Source organism: Heliconius melpomene, chromosome 11, assembly GCF_056956725.1.
Source record: "Heliconius melpomene rosina isolate 202511_hmr_F chromosome 11, ASM5695672v1, whole genome shotgun sequence".
Taxonomy (NCBI): Eukaryota; Metazoa; Arthropoda; class Insecta; order Lepidoptera; family Nymphalidae; genus Heliconius; species Heliconius melpomene.
In genome coordinates this window covers 660,643-681,499 of record NC_140399.1, presented here as the reverse complement: position 1 = coordinate 681,499, position 20,857 = coordinate 660,643, and the positions used below count along the sequence as shown (strand labels likewise).

Genomic DNA, 20,857 nt, shown 5'->3' with positions numbered 1-20,857 from the left:
TAGGCAGAAGTACCTTTGGAACCTAGTGTTAAGTCACAAAAAGCAAAAGATTTTCAATTCAAAACAGTTAATTGACATACACACTCAGAGATGTCAATTAGCACTTAATTGGAGTGCAACCCCAATAAAAAAATCTTTAAAATGGCTCGAATGAAGACAACACACATATATAAATATATATACGCCCGGGTCCTGGCTGGCTTCGAACAATGGAACTAGGACCATACATAACGTATTGTCTCTTTTCCGCCGTTTTCCTCTAATTAGAGGAGAAAATAATGCTTCCAGTCGCTGTGGTTGCGCAATAAATTATATGTAGGGATGTGTGCTATGAAATATGGTAGAAATCAGATTTTTGACGGTTATTTTTGTAAAAAAAGGACAGTCGTGGCGCAGGGGCTAGAGTGTGACTGTAAGCGCTACTGGTTGTGGTTTCGGTTCCCACTCGAGTCGATTATTTAAATTTACACTCTGCTTTCGAGGCAAAATCGCGGCGTTGAGTTCCGCTACTCAACACACAATGCTTTCAGAATTCGGCGGAAAGTGGGAAACGGAATCTCTTAACATTGGTTCCCTCTTCCTGCTGCACCCTACTGTGTGCGGGATACTGAGCGTGAAGCTGATTTGTTTAAAAATATTACCACTAAATCTCATCAACTCATTATAATGGATATATTTTCTACAAGTTTTGCAATAATGTATTCAAAGTAATTAAAACTTTAAAATAAAATTCTTATTAAAAACATGATTCAGTTGTCGTCTCTATTTCTTGTTAAGGAAATATCTTTTTTAATTAATATATATATATAATTAAACATAAGCTTCACGATGTATTTATAACAGGGTAGGCAAAGATGTTTTTTTATACATTTTATACTCAATTTTTGCAACGCCAAGTTGAATGGCGGATTACTTTCAGTAATAAATATTTAACTTTTATGCTATTTTACTTCATTATATTTTGACTATCTTGTATAATGTATGAGGGACATAAAAATAATTAAAAATACAACGCCAACTTACCTCTTTTAGAAGGATAATTAATAAAAATAAAGCAAGCGAGCGTCCCGCTAGGATCTCTTTATGTCCTCCAATATACAAAATCGTATACATATTTTGTGTCTCTTTATACAACATAAAAAAACATATTATCATCAAATAAATTTATATTTACATACTGAAAAAGTGTATTAGTTAAAGATAGTTAAGTGGTAGAAGAAGTCAGTATAATTTGGTGTACTACAAATTGTTCTACACAAAGTAAAACGAATGTTCGTAGACTTTGAAACTGAAAACAAGCGTGACACATTTTAATTAAAAGTTAGTTCAGTCTCGTGACTTCATAATAGAGACTTCAGTGTAATTTCAATTTGAATATTTACTTTGGACTTGGACTTTGCCGGACTATTATTATAATAAGAAAAAGTACCTAAAATACTTAGTCTTGAAATATAATAAAAATTATATTACTTATTTATATAATGAAAATTATATTACTTATTTATATAATGAAAATTATATTACTTATTTAGGCCTTGTTTTTTTTTTGCAGGAGCTTTTTCTAGTATACTAGTGTACGTAACAGGTTTTGGATTCGATTCCAACTTGAAGAAATGAAATATTTAACATTTTCATGTCCTGGCTCTGGTAATGAAGCAAAGCGAGGCGTTGAATTCTGCCACTTAGCACGCTATGCCTCTAGAATTTGAGGAAAACGGATTGGGGAACGGAAGTATCTTAACACTAAGTTTCCAGATTCCCTCTGCCTACTTTGTTATCTGCAGGATATACCATGAGGTAGCTAAAAAAAATTATACTGTATTGAATATAAAACAGTACACATATATAATTAACATCACTGTGTTTAACTCCGTATAAATTTGCAAGCGTAGTTAGACTCGAACTTGTTGCTCTTGGATATTTCGCTCAAGCGCTCTGGCCAATTAAGCTATACTCTCAAATACCGCTGCGGCAAAATTTTATTTGGTTGTTTCAACTTTTTTTTGTTGGGAATTTTCTGAAAAATTTCCGGCGTTTCTGAACAAAGTTCAATATTGGCTGCCCGTATTTTTAAATTGTGGACATGATTTGTCGCTAGGTTCTCTGCATACCCTCTGAAGATTGTGTTTGTAAGAGATAGTAACAATTGCAATTAAGGCAGAAATGCAGAACAAAATAAAATTCTGCCACTCAACACAAGGCAAAGACTTTCTTGAGTTTAGGTTGCCTCTTCCTACGCTATATGGGAGAAGCATACAGCGTAAAGGTTAAAAAAAATAGTATTCCGTTTACATACGGGACCCCATTACTAAAATTTCGCTGTTTGCCTGTCTGTCCATTTGTCACCAGGTTTGTCATTATATATTAAAATTATTAAATTATTAAATCACCGTACCTAAAATTATCTTCTTTAAGTTTAATAGGTCCCAAATACGCCACAAGTCCACCAAAATATTTGAATTCACAATTAAAATCGCATTGAAATAATATAATTCTTAAATATTATCGCCCTGATTTATGAAAGCCACTGCAATTGGTTAAAATATCATGAATTTCATTCGTAAACGCTCGCGTGCGGTTTAAAGTTAAACCATTGTCATTTATTTAAGTAAACCTTAACGAGCTCTTTTATTAATATCTACAGTCGAATAATGCGTACGGCCAATTTGTTAAATGTATGGATCATGTTTGAATGTATTTTTGTCATACAATAATATTTAAAGTAATATTTTGTATATTTTTGGAAAGCAATTACTTTAAGGCCGGTCGTGGCGCAGGAGCACAAGCGTGTGACTCTAAACGTGACATGTTAAGGGTAATAGTTTCATTGATTCGCTACATGAGGAACGAAAGGTAGGTTCCCTCTGCCTGCTACGTGCTTGATATATCGTGGAGCTAAAAAGCTAAGCACCTCATCAAAAATCATCGTGCAGGTACCCATGGATTTGCAGAGTAAAGAGCTTAGGGCAGTGTCTGGGACTTTCCGCCCAAGTATAGATGAAGGATAGACCTTCACTGTCGGAACTCATATATCTACCTAACCAAATTTTATATGTGATCTTTTTCATATTAAGAAAAGACAAATGATTTCAAGTACGTTTAAAAATTTTAACATAACAATATTTGATCCTGCGCCTCTTTGAATTTTTTAGTAGTTTAGTTTAAACTTTTAGTTTTTTTAATACAACTTTTTTTAATATATTTTTTAAAATGTTATTCCTTTTCTATATCTTTTATACCTGTAGCATTCTGCAGATAAGCTAGCAACTTTGTTCACTACAATCTGATTTCACATCGCGTTTCGTCGATTTGAACCGAAGTAATACCAAATGGGATGAACTAACAGCTTCTACTGCATTTCTTTAGTGAGTCGAGAAATTTCGTACGTTTCCATTGCAGACATAAAATTAACTAATCTTTTAAAAAGCTGTTTGAACTATTCAAAATTATCTTTCTAAAATACTACTTAGTTTGCTTTGCGTTTTTGTTTCACAAAAAGATTTAAATAAGAAACTGATATATGTTCATATACTCAAGACGTTCGTGTCAATATATTTTTTTTAGCCTCACCTGTATCTCGCATACATCAAGCTAGCATCAGACGGTAAGAGGGATCCTATCAATGCGTGTTGAGTGGCACAACTCAACGCCGCACTTTGCCTCGAGACAACAGAACGAAGAAATTAAAATATTAAATGTTTTACTTTCTCATGTGTGAATCGATCCCACAACCTTCCGTGTGCCCACACTTTGTGCCCCTGCACCATGACTGGTAAGTCAGCCAATTTATTTTAATCTATTAAATTATACCTAAAAGAAACTATATACGTTGAAAAAGTACTTGCCATTTCAAATGAACCTGTGACCTTTGCAAAAGAAAAAACTTGACCACTACTTCGTCCCTAACGACGACTAAATGTGAAAGGCCAAAAGATTTTCATAATAACGGAAATAAGAATGTCTGTCACTGACATAATTCGCGTCAACAAAAGTATACACTTATTTGCAGACAAAGCAAAAATGAAATTTCACTGTAAAATCCAGTGGAACCTTTCTCCAAGTTACTTTTTATTTGAGTCAAAGAGCTGACCTACTGTAAATCCAACTTTGCACCAAAGATTCCTAAAGATTTCGTATAAAAAAGTAATCTTGATATTTTCGTGGAGGAATTGTTGCCTTTTCAATATTAAAATGAAGTCTAACCATATTAAGTGCTGCTTCTTTTCTAGATGGAAACGCTTTTTGATCTAGATATTTTTCTATATTCTTATGACATTTTACAACATTTGTAGCTAGTTTTAGTCTTAAATTTTAGTCTTTAGTTTTAATATTAAAACTAGCTTTAGTTTTGTAGTAATCGTTGCGTAATTGAAGACTAATAAAGTAACTTTAAAAGTCAAAATAAAATAAAAATTAGCTTCACGCTGTATCCCGCACACAGCAGGGTAAGCAGAGGGAACACAGTGTTAATACACTTCGTTCCCCACTTTCCGCCGGATCCTAGTAGATTAGAATGTAATAAATGTAACAATAGTACTAAAACGGAACTTTTATACATTTTATACCAAGAAAAATACTTTGTAAAGTTAATACCGCGCTCGTTATAACATTTTCCTCAAAGAAATGTAATCAATTTGTTATTGATTAATCCTTCATCAATATTCAAGTAACATTATTCAACATCAAAACGCTGACTACCAAATAAATTTGCTCCTCTCAGACTTCTAAGAGTCAATTTAAATTATACTAAGTAATTTTACTTGCCTCGCTAATTAGTTATCTTAATAAAAAATGTTGAACCTTTGATAAAAAGTTATTGGGTTAATATAAACATGGCATTCATAAATATTAAGCAACTGGTTGCAACAGGGTTCAATACTGGATTTATTGGTTTGTGCCTAGAGGCTGTCGTGGCGTAGTGGCACAAACGTATGCCTGTATGCGACGGTTGTGGGTTCGATTCCCACTTGGGGGAATTAGTTATTATTTATTAATAATAGCATTTCATCGCTCTGAAAACGATGCAAGCCACGTCGTTGAGTTCCGCCACTCAACGGTAAGTGGCAAACGTAGTATCCTAACACAAAGTTCAGACAAGTGGCTTTTTACTATTTTCTGAAGAGTTCCTCTATTCAGGTCCCGGCTAGATTTTCAGACCAATTCATTATACCATATTTTGAAAAAAATTAAAACATCCTTTAAAAAAACACTAAATAATTATTAACATAATTAAATGATTACCAAATGTATTGGCTCCTTTCAGACTCCTAAAGAAGTCATTTAAAAAAAAACTTTAATTAAAATATTTAAATTAAAATTTTTGTTTCAGGTCTCCTATTCCACAGAGCGATACTAATGTCCGGATCGGGACTAAGCCCGTGGTCGCTGGTGGCTGATCCTAACAAATACGCCGAAATAGTTGCCAACCACGCGAATTGCTCACCCGGTAGGCCATCTTTGTTCTTTTAGCTTTACGATACAGTGTATAACTGGGAAGGCAGAGGGAACCTAGTGTTTAAACACTCCGTTCCTCTCATCCCACCCAAACTTTGAGACATTGTGGAGTGGAATTCAACGCAGCTCTTTATTTTTTCACAAATGAGAAGAAATAACAATAATGTATTCCCTCGTACCTGTATTATATTCTAAAAAAGAAATAAAACTGTATAAAAATAATATTACAGTGAAAAGAAAATAATCGTGTTTTACACGAGTAAAAAAATATCCTTGAACTTATAACGAGAAAAATGAATGTTCTATATTTTTATTACACATTTATAGCTAGAAATGGTTTTATAAAAAGAAAAAAGAGATAGAACTTAATACTAATTTTAAAGTTGAGTGCCGGAACTCAACGTTGCGCTTCATCTTGTTACCAAAAAGAAAATAATTGACTCCCCCAAGTGGGAGTCGAATCCACAACCGTTACAGCTACATTACCATTACGCTATTGGGCTATAGATCGTGGTCTTACTGTAACCATGTTGTGGATTCGATTCCCGTTCAAGACACTATAAGGTTTCATTTAAAAGAAAACTTAATAGATTGTTTTTGGTACAGAACTCACTCCTCCAGCATTACTTCGGTGCCTAAGAGAGCGTCCCTTAGAAGCGTTGCTATCTGCGCCAGTTCATGCGCCCGACTTCGCTTACGCTTTTGGCCCAAGTGTCGACGGCGTTGTGATTGGTAAGCATTATATATAACCACTCTTAAGAAACAATATCTTAATTATTTTTTTAGCTTCACGCTTTTCCCGTTCATAGTAGAGTAGGCAGATGGGACCTGGGAACCTAGTGTTAAGACACTCGATTTCTATTAAATCATATTTATTCTTCACACTTTGCCGAATCCCGGAGGCAGTGCACAATGAGTGGCGGAAATTTATCCCATGCTTACCAAAGTTACCAGAGTGAGGAAATGAAAGTATTAAATATTTAATTAGCCCGAATAGGAGTCGATCCCAGAACCGTCAGGTTTCCAGTAGCACCCTTGTACCACTGCGCCACTACAGCCTCTAGTATCCACTGCGCCACTACAGCCTCTAGTAGTAGTATCTTTACAACTATAAATATTTGTACAATGAACATACATAGCAGAAACTAGGAATATCCACCAACTAAGACGATTTCACAGAGACTGATACGAACGTTTGACTGCAAGATACTACTTATACTATTACGTTACTTAGAACTTTCTTGTTTCCAACGATCATACTGAGTTTGGTATATTTTAGATAATAGTAGGTAAAACTTAAATGATTAGTTATTTTATGTCTTTTATGGAGATGAAACAATAAATTTATATAGAGTGCCCTTTAATTAACACAAGATTTTGCTTTTTTCAAATTGGTTATTGTCAATTTTAAAAGAACAACTACTTCATAAGATCGGCTCCAATTCCATTCCATACCCCATGTGCTATTTCATAAATAGCAATATTATAAATAACATATACTTTATAATTCCGTTTAAAATATACTTTAATTCTTGTCTTAATATTGGGGCAAACTGTATAAAATCTAAATTCTAGATTGGTTTAACTACTCCATTACTTATCGAATTATTGTCTCATTTTATATCGTGTAAGATATAAGCTACATAAAGACATTTCCTGATCTTTGAAGAAGACCTCATACCATTACAATTTAGCCATCGTCATATCACACAAAAAATTACGAAACACCAAAACTCCTATACATATCCCATCATTCATCCTCCATATTGTTATTGTAGAGCTGATACTTCCATGTCTTCGTAAATTGTGATCCCAGAATATCTGTCAAGCCGTTCCGTCCGTCCGTTATTAAATTGCGCCCACAAAGTTTTCTCATCTCGCTCCCTTGGGCCGATGTTTTCAGTTAGCTCACTTGGTACGACACGGGATTCTTTTGATTTTATAAGGTTTTTTGTAACTAAGGACAATTTTACCAACTTTTTTTCAGAATTTATGGAACGTTTATGAAGAATTTGTGATTGGACATGATTGGTGTAATTTTTGGGTGGTATTAAATTTGATTCAAATTTGGTTGGATTCTCGTTCGGGAGAATTAAGTAATTTCATTTAATCTTGTAATGCCACAAGCGTGCATCTGTAATCACGATGGGTTCTGGATTCTATTCCCATGCGAGGATTTTTTTTTCATTTCCTCGCTCTATTAACAAAGTAAATGCGGAACGTTAAGTAACGTCTCCCAACACGCAAAATCTGAAAAATCCGCAATGGCAGAAAATGGGATACCGAGTATCCAAACACTATGTTCTCTCTGCCTAATCTTCAATATCAGGGGTACTGCGTGAAACTGAAAAAAATCTACATATTTACACCGACTTATTTAATCCATGACTTTAATTCGACCATTTTCCTAAAATAATCTTTCATTTTTAGACACAGGCGACATGCTTATCAACCCCGAGCCAAGCTACGAGTGGCAGGCGGCGCGTGCTGCCCCTGGCAAGGCCACCGCTGTTAACATTATCAATGCGGTACTTATGCGGAAAAGTGCTATCGCTCAACTCACCAAGTAAGTAAATTTGGATTGTCTTTTGTATTGTATGTTGGCATATTTAGTTAATGTATAAATTGAAAAAAAAATGGTTATATTTTTGTTGTATAAGATTTTTTTTCATGAAAAAGATTTAAACTAATTACTACTTAAAAGTACTAGATAAATGAAAAGTGAGTTAAAAAATATTAACTGATTTACGTAAGTGTGTAACACATATTACTCTTAGAGTCCTTGCTACCTGTAAACGCGACGGTTGTGGGTTCGATTTAGATTCGGACAAGATAGTTATTTCATTTCCTGGTTCTGGTAAAAAAACAAAGTGCGGAGTAATTAACTCGGTATGCCTCGAAAATTAAAGAAAAAATGGGGAACGGGGTATCTTAATACTGCTTTCCGTCTTCCTATCTTGCCACAAGCGGGTTTCAGCGTGAAGCTAAGAAAAACAAACGAGTTGATTAATAAAACTCTTAACGATATGTCTTTTTCTTTACTAGGTACGACTTAATGCTAGGTGTAACGAAAGCTGAAGCATATTTCGCCTTCAGTGGAGACGATGTTCAATATGGCATAGAAGCAGACAGAAGATCGAAAATTCTAAAATCATTTGTTAGAAACACCTATAGTTATCATTTATCTGAAATTTTAGCGACCATCATTAACGAGTACACTGATTGGGAAAGGCCTGTACAACATCCTATTAATATAAGGTAGATGGTCTTGTTTAGTAAAAGCTTTTAGTGATGTATTTCGATTATTTGGATATTCGCAGTTGTAAATTGTGAAAATTCATAACTATTTATAAATGGAAGCACGACTATTGCGGGTTCGATTCTCATTTGGTGGAATAAATAATCTTTTCCACGCTCGGTTAACGAGAAAAAACGCGGCGTTGAGTTGAGTCTCAACATACATTGCCTGGAAAGCTGGGCAGTGCAGGGGAAAAGAAGTGTCCTTTCTGTAGGTCCTCTCCGCTTAACCAATATATAACACTAGGGTCTGCCTACTCTCTATATGCTCTCTGGTATATGCTTGAAAATACAAAAGAAATTATGGATATAGAACTTTAACACTTTACTATAAAATATGCCGAAGATATCATTATAATTTAATTATACATTTTTTTAACAGAGACGAAACATTAGAAGCTCTAAGCGATGCTCAAGTTGTGGCACCAACGGTTCTCACAGCAGACACTCATTCAGCACTACGAAGGAACTCATATCTCTATGTTTTCGATTATCAAACGAAATACGGTGATTATCCTCAGGTAAGTGAATTATAACTCATATCGTAATATAATGTGACTAGCTTTAAGAAAGAAATAACTTAGATTTGTATATGATATCTTCTAAGTACCCGAGGTTACATTAAAATATACCGTGGCTTACATCAAAATGCTTAACGTGGTATTAGAATATAGCCTTAAGCCATCAACATTAGTTGTCTTGGTAAAGATGAAATTTAACGCAGGGTTCGTCCAGTTAGGATAAAATACTTAAGCCCTTTCTAAATTAACCTGTAAAATCTAAATTCAAAAATTGTTTTTAATTAATAGAAAATAGTGTTATAAACAAGTCGTTTTTAGCAAAATATATGTAAATATGACATAATTATGTTTTACGACTATAAAAGATAGGCAGTGTCCAGAAAACTGGGAAAGAAAAAAATAGACGTATCGAATATAAATCTTTTTTTACTAAACTTGCTTTAACTTTCAAACGATCTCTGCGAAAAAGAAAATGTCCACCAAATGTCTGAACCAACTTCCGAACTCTCATTAAATGCATTAAGGAATTCTATAGAAAAATGAAAACTTGCCAAGTTCAGCGTAGCATATATAAGATGGCTGGAGCTGCGGAACTTTTGACGTTAGCATTATTTTGTAGTCTGCCAAGTGGCGTAATTGAGTGTAGTTAGTCTAGTTTGAGGGAAATATAGATATTTGGCATAATATGTAGGAATAATATTGATTACGCATGTAAGTCGAGAAGGGAAAATACTTAAAGCAGGAATTTTTTAGAACAATTTTCTAAAGTCGTCGTGACGCAGCGGCTTGTGACTGTTAACGTTACGTGGTTGTGGGTTCCCCACTCCAGGGCGTAAATTATTATTTCTTAATATTTTCATTTCTTACCTCCGTACCATGGTACCAGAGCGAAGAAATATGTCACTTTCCCATGGGAAAAAAATTGACTTCTACTTCTCAACACGCTATGTTTTAAGAAATCGGCGGAAAGAAGAGACTTATTGTTGGTTTCACATCCTGTTCTCCGCTAGTGTGGGATTACAGCGTAACGCTAAAAAAAGATATCTGTCACTTAATAAAATCACTTATCGAATCTGTATTTTCTTCAATGATTTCGTAATTCCTATTAAAAGTAATTTCGATAAAATCAAACTGCAAGCTAAAAATATTTTTATTTTTTATGCATCTAAAATACACCAAAAATTACTTTCGCGAATTCCTTTATAAAATACAAAATTAATTTGCAAAGTTAGTAAAATTTTAATATGGCAATCCACCTCTGTAGGTATAAGTTCTTAATTCCCTGCTAGTATTGCTTGCATTGTGTCGAAACTATAAGCTGTTTTCATCATAAGCCCGGTATTAATACTTTGGAGAAATAAGCGATAGTTATTAGTTCGATTTTTAATAAATTGGTTCTACTTCTTTTTATCTATGAACCATTTTGGAATGGTTGAGGGTGCGATTATTGTTCGCGTGGGAAAAAAATCATTACCTCGCTCTAGAAAAAAAAAATCGTGTTTAATATCGACAAAAATCATAAAAAAGTTAATAACAAATAAAAAATAGACAGACCGACAGATTGTCGAATTAAAAACTATTAAAGATATAAACACGTGGTAGATCTAACACATATGTAGGTTAAGCCACAAAATAGATATGTAACTTGGCAAGCCAGCAACTTTTAAACTTTGGGATTTTTTTGAAATATTATGTTTTTAACTCTAAACAGGGGCCGCATTTGTTCCCCCACATTAGTGGGGGCACAAAGGTGTGACTATGAACGTCGCGGTTGTGAATTTGATTCTATTATATTAAATATTTCCTTCCTCTGACTTTATTGCAAAGTCAACCCAATATTAAGAACTAAAAATACTTCAGTTTTCCACTTTCTAACCGAATTCGAAACACCGTGTGATGAGTAACGGAGGTGAGGAATCTTGTCAGTAGAGTTAAGAGATCTATTTAATTTCTACCACTTAATAGATAGTTTTAAATGATTTGAATTATTTTTAAAATAACTATTTTTAATCCAAAGAAACTGTTCAATAATTTCCTTTAACGATATTCCTTGTACAGATTATTTTAGTAACGCAAAATCATATTGGCATCTAGCAAAGCAGTGAAGGGCAAATTAAATATTTATTTAACGCTTATTTTTCATCAAAAATGTCAGCAAAGTGCAGACTGTAAAGAGAACGTTCTCATAAAAAAATATTTCTAGATCTAAAAGAACAACTAAGCTTTTATAATGTCGTGACACTTTATGTACAAAATTAAATACCACCTACACACCACCTACTATACACTCCTTTTCATAATATTTTTATATCACTTTTATTTTTATTTTCTGCGCTTTGAAAAGTTATAATTAATAGTTCGAGCATGTCGTGGTGCAGTGTCATAGCGTTTGAAAATCAAAATCTTAAAAGTGCTCCGTTTACGTTCTCTTAGGTCGAACCGATGAAGTCATCAGCCAAATTGCCTGCTCATTAAAGTGTGGACGTGCCTTGTTGTTTCAAATTGATTTTTATCGGTACTCCATTTGAAGGCATTTTAGCAATTTATAAGTCTAGGGAATTTCGTTATTCAATTTATAGGTTGTTTGATATATCTTATTTTATGATTTTGAGGCAGTTTGGGCGCAGTTGTGTAGTATAACTGTAAACACAACTGTTGTGAGTCCCGATTATAACTCGGGGGAATGATTTATTCGTGTTTCTCGGCTGTAACAAGATAAAACGCGGGGTTGAGTACCGCCATTTAATACGCAAACGCAAATTTGATGCGAATTTTTTATCTTCTTTTTTGCAAAAGTAAAGCCATTTTTATATTGTAGTTCGACTATATCTCCTAGGGGTGCCCAAAAAGAAACGTCTTAAATGTCCTACATTTGATGATATTATGATAAACCAACACATAACAGGACTAAAAGAAATGTGCAAATTACATTTGCAATTTTTGCCAAATTGCTTGCCATTTTTTTTTTTGTAATCTACTTCTAGTCAGAATTAGCTCGTATTTTACAATGAACTATTTCTAATTTACTTGTTCTCAAAAGTTGTTAATTGGACTCCTATCTCATGAGGTTATTAGATTTTCGCAGGCTTCCTTTGCTTCTGAAAAATATTTTTAGGTAAAACGTATAAAAATAATTTAATTGGGCGGAAAGTACTCGTAGGGGACAGAGTGTCTTAACACTAGGTTCATGTACCCCGTCTGCCCTGCTGAGAGACCCTACTTCCCCGCAGAGAGAAAAAAAATAAAAAATTTAAACTGATATTACAAAACATATATCTATACTAATATAATAAAGCGGAAGAGTTTGTTTGTTTGTTTGAACGCTAAGATCTTTGGATCTGCTGGTCCGATTTACTATGTTTTTGTTTTATATAAAAGCTGCATTCTTCAGAAGTGCTATAGGCTATATAATATTACATTACACATATGTACTAATAAATTAAAATACTTTCTAATTTGACATGCAATTTATTCTGCCATGTTAATAACAACCGTTGTTGCTAACCACCGGTTTGCAAAGTTTCTTTGTTGTTTTAAGAAAACGTCACCCAAAATGAACTTATATTATGATACTAGTGGACCCGGACGCGGCTACGCCTGCTTCAACTATAAGAATATTTATTAAATATATTCATTAAATTATTTTCAATTTTCAATAGAATTAGTAAGAAAATATAAGTTTAATAATCAAAAAGAATAATAAGTAGATACACATTATTAGAAAAAATTATCAGAGTTATTGAAATGAACCAACAAAGGGATTAAAAGTGACTAAAGGATAGGTATTCTTAATATTAGAAAAAGTACCTAAAGTTTTCCGTGCGTGCGTACATAGATATCGACTCTACGAAATAACTAAACATTTCTCTCTATTAAGCAGGATAATTTTAGCGGGCAATATCAAATAAAATAAGAAGAGAACCAAAGTGTAGCTTAAATTAATTATAAACAGCAAATAATTACATAAACATTTACAATAGTTCGAAAATGTATGAAAATTTATAAAATCGTCAACGTCATCTGCCCGTTCGCGTCGGTCATACTGTGCCGCCCGTAGGCTAGGTCATTTGCAATCAGTGACATCTCCTTAATTATTTATTAGAATATTATACAGTAAACTATAATTTCAATCTAGATCAAATGTTAATAGTGACTATTATATTTATTTTCATAAGGATGAATATCAAAATGTCGCGGTAACGGTTGCGTAGCGACGCGACGGTTGTTATTAACATGGCAGAATAAATTGCATGTCAAATTAGAAAGTACTTTAAAATATATTAGTATATATGTGTAATGTAACGTTATATAGCCTATAGCACTTCTGAAGAATGCAGCTTTCATACAAAACAAAAACAATGAAAATCGGACCAGTAGATCCAGAGATCTTAGCGTTCAAACAAACAAACAAACAAACAAACAAACAAACAAACAAACAAACTCTTCCGCTTTATTATATTAGTATAGATTCATCCTTATAAAAATTAATATATTATATAATATTTAATAAATATTCTTATAGTTCAAGCAGGCGTAGCCGCGTCCGGGTCCACTAGTAAAAACATATAAACATATTTAAAACTCACTTAGAATTATCCATAAGGGATACAGTTGGCTAGTACAATTAGGATAAGCTAGCTGATTGACTTTTTATCTGATATAAGTTTCTAGACGTGATACAGAATTTCTGATTTGAGTGACGTTAGCTTTAATTTAGGTACTATATTTACGTATGATCATAATATTTATTTAAAATTTAAGATTTAACACCACAATGAAGACGAGAGAAGCAATTTACAAAAATACCACCCAACATTTCAATATCAAATTCAAAACATTGAAATAACACAACACACGAAATAAACTTAACCGCGTGAAAGAAATCACCAAATTTACATTCAACCTGCGCCCGAACTCGAAATCTGCACAAGGCAGCCTCAGAACGAACGCCGACAAATGGTCCAACCAATATTTTAGTATTGAAATGTTTTTCGACGTCTCCTAAAACGATCGTGACATTACGTACAGAACATAAATCTTTAGCGTACTTTCTTGTGTATTTTAGATAGCTTGTAGACACTCTCAATGTTGCCAATTCGATTTCTATACGCTATACGTCATATATCTTCTCTGAAACGTTTTTGGTAGCCTTATGGCTCGATGGTAATGGATTTTTGAAATTTCAAATTGATAGTCAGGTTTGAAATCCGAAATATTTTAACATTTATTCTAATATATGATGAATGGTAATGGAAATGGAATACGTTTTGGTTACATTTAAGCTGTTTAATAAATTTTATTTATAATAGGGAAAATATAATCAATTAAATTAAATTAAATCACGCTTCACGTTGTATCCTGCACACAGCAGGATAGGCAGAGGGAGCTTCGTGTTATGCCATGCCGTTCCTCACTTTCACCGTATTATGGAGGCATTGCGTGTTGAGTGGCGAACACAACACACACACACACAACCAACCGATTTTGCAGCACGCTTGTGCCCCTGCGCCACAACTAGCCTCAATGTCATCGTTAAAATTGTATCATCTGTAATGCCATTGCAGCATATGAAATTTTAAACTTAGACTTACTTATAATTGAACTTTACCAGACTTTCCGTCTCCTATACTTTATAGCAATACTAAGTTATTAGCCTAATTTGTTGATGTTTTGTTTACCAATAAATTAAAAATTATTTATATTTATAAACCCTTCTGTTAATATAAACCAAATCAACGCAGGTGCTGTTAGATACTTCTCATTTACTTTCACTACGGCCTAAAACTGTAAATAAATGATTAAAAGCATAGCAAGCAAGCATTTATATATAATTTATATTATGTATAATACACATTTGCGATACAAGACTGGATGGAAAATAAAATTTGTAAGATCCAAATATTCGAACATTTCCACATTATACACCCGCAATATTGGTACGTGAAGAAAACCATTTGATAGGAAATCGTGGAAAGTTTAAAAAAAGTATCAGAAATGAATAATATCTTCCAATACCATCCCCCAGCTTTTATTTGAACGGCGTATGAAATGAAAATGTTACCTTACATTTAATATTTCCTTTGAAAATCGTAGCGTCGTCGAAGTCAAATATTGGTCCTTGTAAAACTCAACGTTCTTTCTATGTTTATTATTTATTCATAATTTCTTAGAAATTTAATATTGTGCTGTACTTGTGATGTTACTTTTGGAAATGGAACCTTCCTGTATTATGACTTACATATTATGTCGTGGAAAACTCATAAAACTTAAATGGTTAGTTTAGTATTTCAATTTAAGTAGTAATCTATAATAACATTATAAAGCTCAAGTCGAACTCTCTAAACTGAGGAACTACTGTTTTGAATTGAAAAATTGTTTGTGTTTAATAGTTCGAAATTCAAATTATGCTTAGGTATATTTAAATATTTTACACCACGTCAAGAATATATTCATCCCGTTAATCGTCTTTATATAACCCACTGTACCTGCGATCAGAATCACCTCCTGCGCTCTTGACGTGGTCTACAAAACAAGTAGAAATAAAAATAGCTCATTCCTCTGGGCTAGTGAGTGAGTCCCCTGAATTAAATCTACAACCATCGCGTTTACAGTTAGAGCCCGTGCCGCTGCGCTACAATGGCTTCATGGAAATTATATGTATATTTACACAATATTTTCTTCAACAGCGCCAAGGCTGCATCCACGGTGAAGAACTGCCTTACATATTTGGAGCACCTCTAGTCGGTGGTCTGGCTCACTTCCCTCGAAACTACACTAAATCTGAAGTGGCATTGTCCGAATCCGTCATGCTATATTGGGGAAACTTCGCCAAAACTGGGTAACCTATTTATAAGCCAGATCAGTATTAAATTCAATAGTATATTTTTTGGCAATAGCCATACTAATAATGGTCTTTGTATTATTTATTGTTTTAGGTAAAAAAAACCTAGGCTTTAACTCTGCGCCAATTAAGACACTTAAGTTCCCCAGTTTTATATTTATTTACATACAAAGCTAGAATATGTATTTCAGTTCACAACTGATTGTATTTTTGTTTCTAAATAATAATAAAATATTACATTTTAAATAAATACTTTTAGTAAATGTTGAGTAAATATTAAATTGTGAAGTTAATTAATATTACAAATCCGTTTCACAAAAACATTTTCTATTTGATATAGAAATCCAAACGAGGCTCAAGAGAGTGACCCAATTAGAGCCGGGAGACAAGAAAGGGTGAGAATGAAGAATATTGAATGGACGGCATATGAAGCTGTTCACAAAAAATATTTAAATATCGATATTAAGTCGAAATTGAAGAACCATTACAGAGCTCACAGGTACGCAAACGCGGATGATAAATAAAACATGAGATTTCGTTTCTTAAGCTTCTCCTACTTAAAGCGGAGACAACATAATATTATACACTTATTAGTATTATTATTGCTTATTGTACAGAATACTCTAATGCCCCCCTTTTATATGCACATTCAGGTCAAGAAATATTTTTTCCAAATATAATTGGAAAAAATATTTCATCACGCAACTTTATTATTTTGAAATGAAAGTTCTTTGTACTTTTGTTTTAAAATGTCAACAATATTTATTCGTATGACTAATCCTGTTTAATAACATGGGACAATATATTTTTATTTTCATCAGTCAAAAGAAAGCTATCAAAACTTTCATAAATGTTATTTTTGCAATATTTAAACAGTGGTAGAAACAAAGGGTCATATTTTTTATTTGTTCACAGGCTATCGTTCTGGCTTAACCTAGTGCCAGATCTACATCGCCCTGGCGGTGAGGATGTTCCTCAATCACATCATCAATTAGAAAATGAAGAAACCTCTTTACAGCCTACGCTTAAAACTTTTACGCCCACTTTCAAAAAAGCTACTGAAATGGTGCTGACTGACACTGGCGTAGCCACTAAAGTTCCATTACTATCCGTTCTAAATGTCACGTCGCCATTAAATTTTAATATTGTGGGATTAAGTGTCGTAACTCAAAGTACTATTGGTGTATCTGACGTCCACAAAACTGATGGATCGACAACTGCTCCGCCAGAAGATGGATTTGCAGCGTATTCTACTGCCCTTAGTGTAACTATAGCTATAGGATGCTCATTACTTATACTTAATGTACTAATATTCGCTGGTGTGTACTATCAACGAGATAAAACTCGAATGAATGGACAAGACCACGCAAACGGTTCGCATTTAAAAAAACGTGTAGAAAATGGCCAAATGCCGAACAATATTTGTGGTGATCTTGAAAGCGCTTTAACATTTCAGACAAGTTTAAAAAACGACCCTGCAACTATTCTGAGCCATCATCATACACATTCGCATCATCAGCTACCCCCTCCGGAATTTGCAGATTTGCCGAGCAATAACGTGGCAGGTATGGCAACGTTGCCTAGAGCGCCTCCCCCTCCGAAAATCGGTAAAAGCAATATAAATACACTTGCAAGTGGCCAATTGCAAGAGAACCAACCCTTGCTCTCCCATCAGATGCAAATGATGAATACAAGTACATTAACGAAGAAGAATACTCAGCTGAACGCGAAGTCGAATGTGACTATGGAGGAGTTACGGGTGTGACGTCAGCGTGCCTGACTGCAACGGGCCGGCAGTTGCAGTGACATGGCCCATCACGACGAAATTGTGTGACTCCCGCCGGACCTTCTAAAGTGCGTTACAGATTACATATGACTCATACGCGCTAAATAAGAAGGCGTTAAAAATATTAGTGAAATGACTAGAGTGTTTATCATATCTACATTTGTCTTGGACGTTTAAATGTAAATGTTTGTATATATTATATAGTGTATTGTAAATAAGGAGGCCATATCCATCCTATGAATGTTGAACTTCGGAATTTGTTGATTTTCTTTTTTATTGTTGATGTGATGAACGGTAAATAAAGTATTTACATGATTGTGAAAGAAAACGTAGATATAAAAGTGTGAAACACCAATTTTATGACAACTTAAACAGATTGAAGCAATAAGTTAATAATGAAGGTGATCCTAAGTGTGATGATCATCATCAATTATGATTTTATTCATCATGAAGTTTGAACCTTAACTGTGAAGCAACTTGAATATTTTAGTTTTAGGTTCTTTTTTTAACCTAGAAGGACCAATAGTGTTGTAAATATGTAAATAATTAGCTAACGGTATAACAGGTTGTAATGGTTAACCTTTGTTCATTGCAATGACTTTGTCATTGACTGATTTAATAGATTCTTGATGTAAAATAATAATACTATAACAAATAATTTCTTTAATTTCCTTTAGCTAAACCTCTGTAAGTATATAAGTAAGGGTAATCATTATCTGTCTCAATGTATTTAATTATAGCAACAAATTTAGTAAATAAATAAAATTTCGACCGATTTTGGTCACGGCCAATCTCAAAGAGACTAGCCTATTGAACAAAATATTGGAAATAAACTATTTCCATTGTATTCTATCTGATATTGGGTTTCGAAGAATACGTTATAAAAAATAATTAGTTACCTATTACACATTTCCAATGTTAGTCAACATAATAATAAATTAATTTAATTTAAAACTATGCTTTAAATATAATTTTAAAATTGAACCATAAATAGCATGACATACAATTATAGCTTTTATTCCCATATTGTCATTGTTATATTTTATCTTCTTTCCATTTCTTTACTGCTTCGATTATTAAGAAAAAAAAACTTTTCTCTTATTTTACTTAATTTTTATTCAAATATTATTTTTTATATTAAAAGTAATCTCTCTGCAAGACCTGACAAATTGAATGATCGTTGGGTTATATTAAATAGATAATTAAATTTACGTCCAAATTGAACCCAAAAACGGGACTTGAAGTATTATTACCAAGCATCGTTGACCTTAACAACATTAAGGTCAACATACATATATTTCAAACATCCAGAAGTTAAATAAAATCAAATCTAGGGAATAATTTATATCTATACTATAGACGTTTTCTTGTTCTAGTTAAACAAACTGCCAGGTCGAGATCTGCCACCTTGAACATATATTTTTTCTCTAACCAATCAAATTTATTATAATGGTGAATTATCCATTTTATAGTTTTTAAAATATATTTATTCGAAGTGCACTCTTAGAAAATTCAAATATTTTGTATTATTCGTTAGCATCATCTATGTTGGTCTCAGTACTTATAAATAAAGCAGTCTGTACAGAAATCTAAAACTAAGTTAACGCAGACTAACAATTTTAATAAAACATAATAAAGTATTAAAACGTTTCATTTCAATTCCTTCAAACTAAGAATTTAGATTACAAATTCGAATGGAGCGGTGAGAGCGGAAAATATGAAAGATAAAGAAAGTAATGGGGAAAGAAAAAAAGATAAAATTCCCACGGAATTATTCAGGGATGTTTTTTTTTATAAAAAACCAAAGCTCAGATTAAAATGAAGCATTCATTACGAGAACGTCGAATCAAACCGTACATTTTTCATCGTTCAGGATTTAAATGTTGATGACTAAATTAACGAATTTGATTCGGCGCTTTCAGAGCATGTATACATACATATAGAATGAAGATAGCGTTATATAAATTAATTTCATTTGATCCTTCTATTGGGAAATAAACTAAACTAAAATCAATAATAATTGACATAAAATAACATTTTTTATTCATGTATAAGTACCAAGCTTCATTTAATGATTAATAATTCAAAATTTATTATTGGACTACGTGTTTGCTAGCGATTACGACTGAGGCTGTTAAAAATATATTGAGAACAGGAAATATTTTTGATAATGGTAAGTAAGTTTTGTGTATATATGCTGTCATAGGTAGAGATATCCTGGTGGTACTCTTCCTTACTTTCCGCCCCACTCACAGAAATTAAGTATTGTTAACCCTTAACTGCTCGCATGGGGTCAAAGCACTTTCGCATATCGAAAAAATGCACTTGCAACGGTTGGAACCTCCCCGCACGCCCGCTAGCCTCTTAATATGCGCTAAAGAACATACTTTAGTACTGTTTAGGCCGCTGCAGGTGAAGGCTAAGGCTCTGCTCTCTTGAGCCGTGACCCCGTGCGAGTACTTACGTAACTTTTTTGAGAAAGGTAAGCTTTTTATATTCTATTGTTTTTTATTAGATATTGATATAACTTTGAATGAAATATTATAGTGAATGATAATTTCTATCGTTTTACTGGTTTAGAATTTTTTTTTTTGTATTTTTCGTACAAATATGTTATTTACATAGGTCTTTCTTTATTCCTCAGTTATCAAACATTCTTGCGACAGCTTGCAACGGAACTTGTTGAAAGTCATCAAAAACGTCGAACCACGCTTTTATTGGAAGTACATGGTTTGGAAACCCCACCTGCTCCACCTACCACTAAACGTGGGCGGTGCTGGGCGTGGGCGTGGGCGATGCGGTGCATGAGAAAGAGTGACCGAAAAATATCCACAAAATGCAGTAAAGGCAAAAAGTTTTTGTGTAATCAGCGCTTCATTGTTTACTGCCAAAACTGCAATAACGATGATTGCCATAGTTCCTAAATATTCATGAAATTTTAATGCATGATCTCATGTT

The 20,857-nt window shown here is 33.4% G+C and overlaps 1 protein-coding gene across 1 annotated transcript in view; it reads left to right on the top strand.

Annotated features, from left to right (window-relative positions):
- Nlg3 (Neuroligin 3) overlaps window positions 1-19,537 on the top strand; it is an 86,469-nt gene extending 66,932 nt beyond the window's left edge. Inside the window, exons 5-12 of the mRNA XM_085192411.1 lie at window positions 5,330-5,446; window positions 6,061-6,186; window positions 7,885-8,020; window positions 8,500-8,712; window positions 9,134-9,272; window positions 15,959-16,110; window positions 16,454-16,612; window positions 17,029-19,537. Coding sequence (XP_085048537.1) covers window positions 5,330-5,446; window positions 6,061-6,186; window positions 7,885-8,020; window positions 8,500-8,712; window positions 9,134-9,272; window positions 15,959-16,110; window positions 16,454-16,612; window positions 17,029-17,878 — 1,892 coding nt within the window. The 3' untranslated portion in view covers window positions 17,879-19,537. The remainder of the gene's footprint in view (window positions 1-5,329; window positions 5,447-6,060; window positions 6,187-7,884; window positions 8,021-8,499; window positions 8,713-9,133; window positions 9,273-15,958; window positions 16,111-16,453; window positions 16,613-17,028) is intronic.
- Window positions 19,538-20,857: the final 1,320 nt, after the last annotated feature.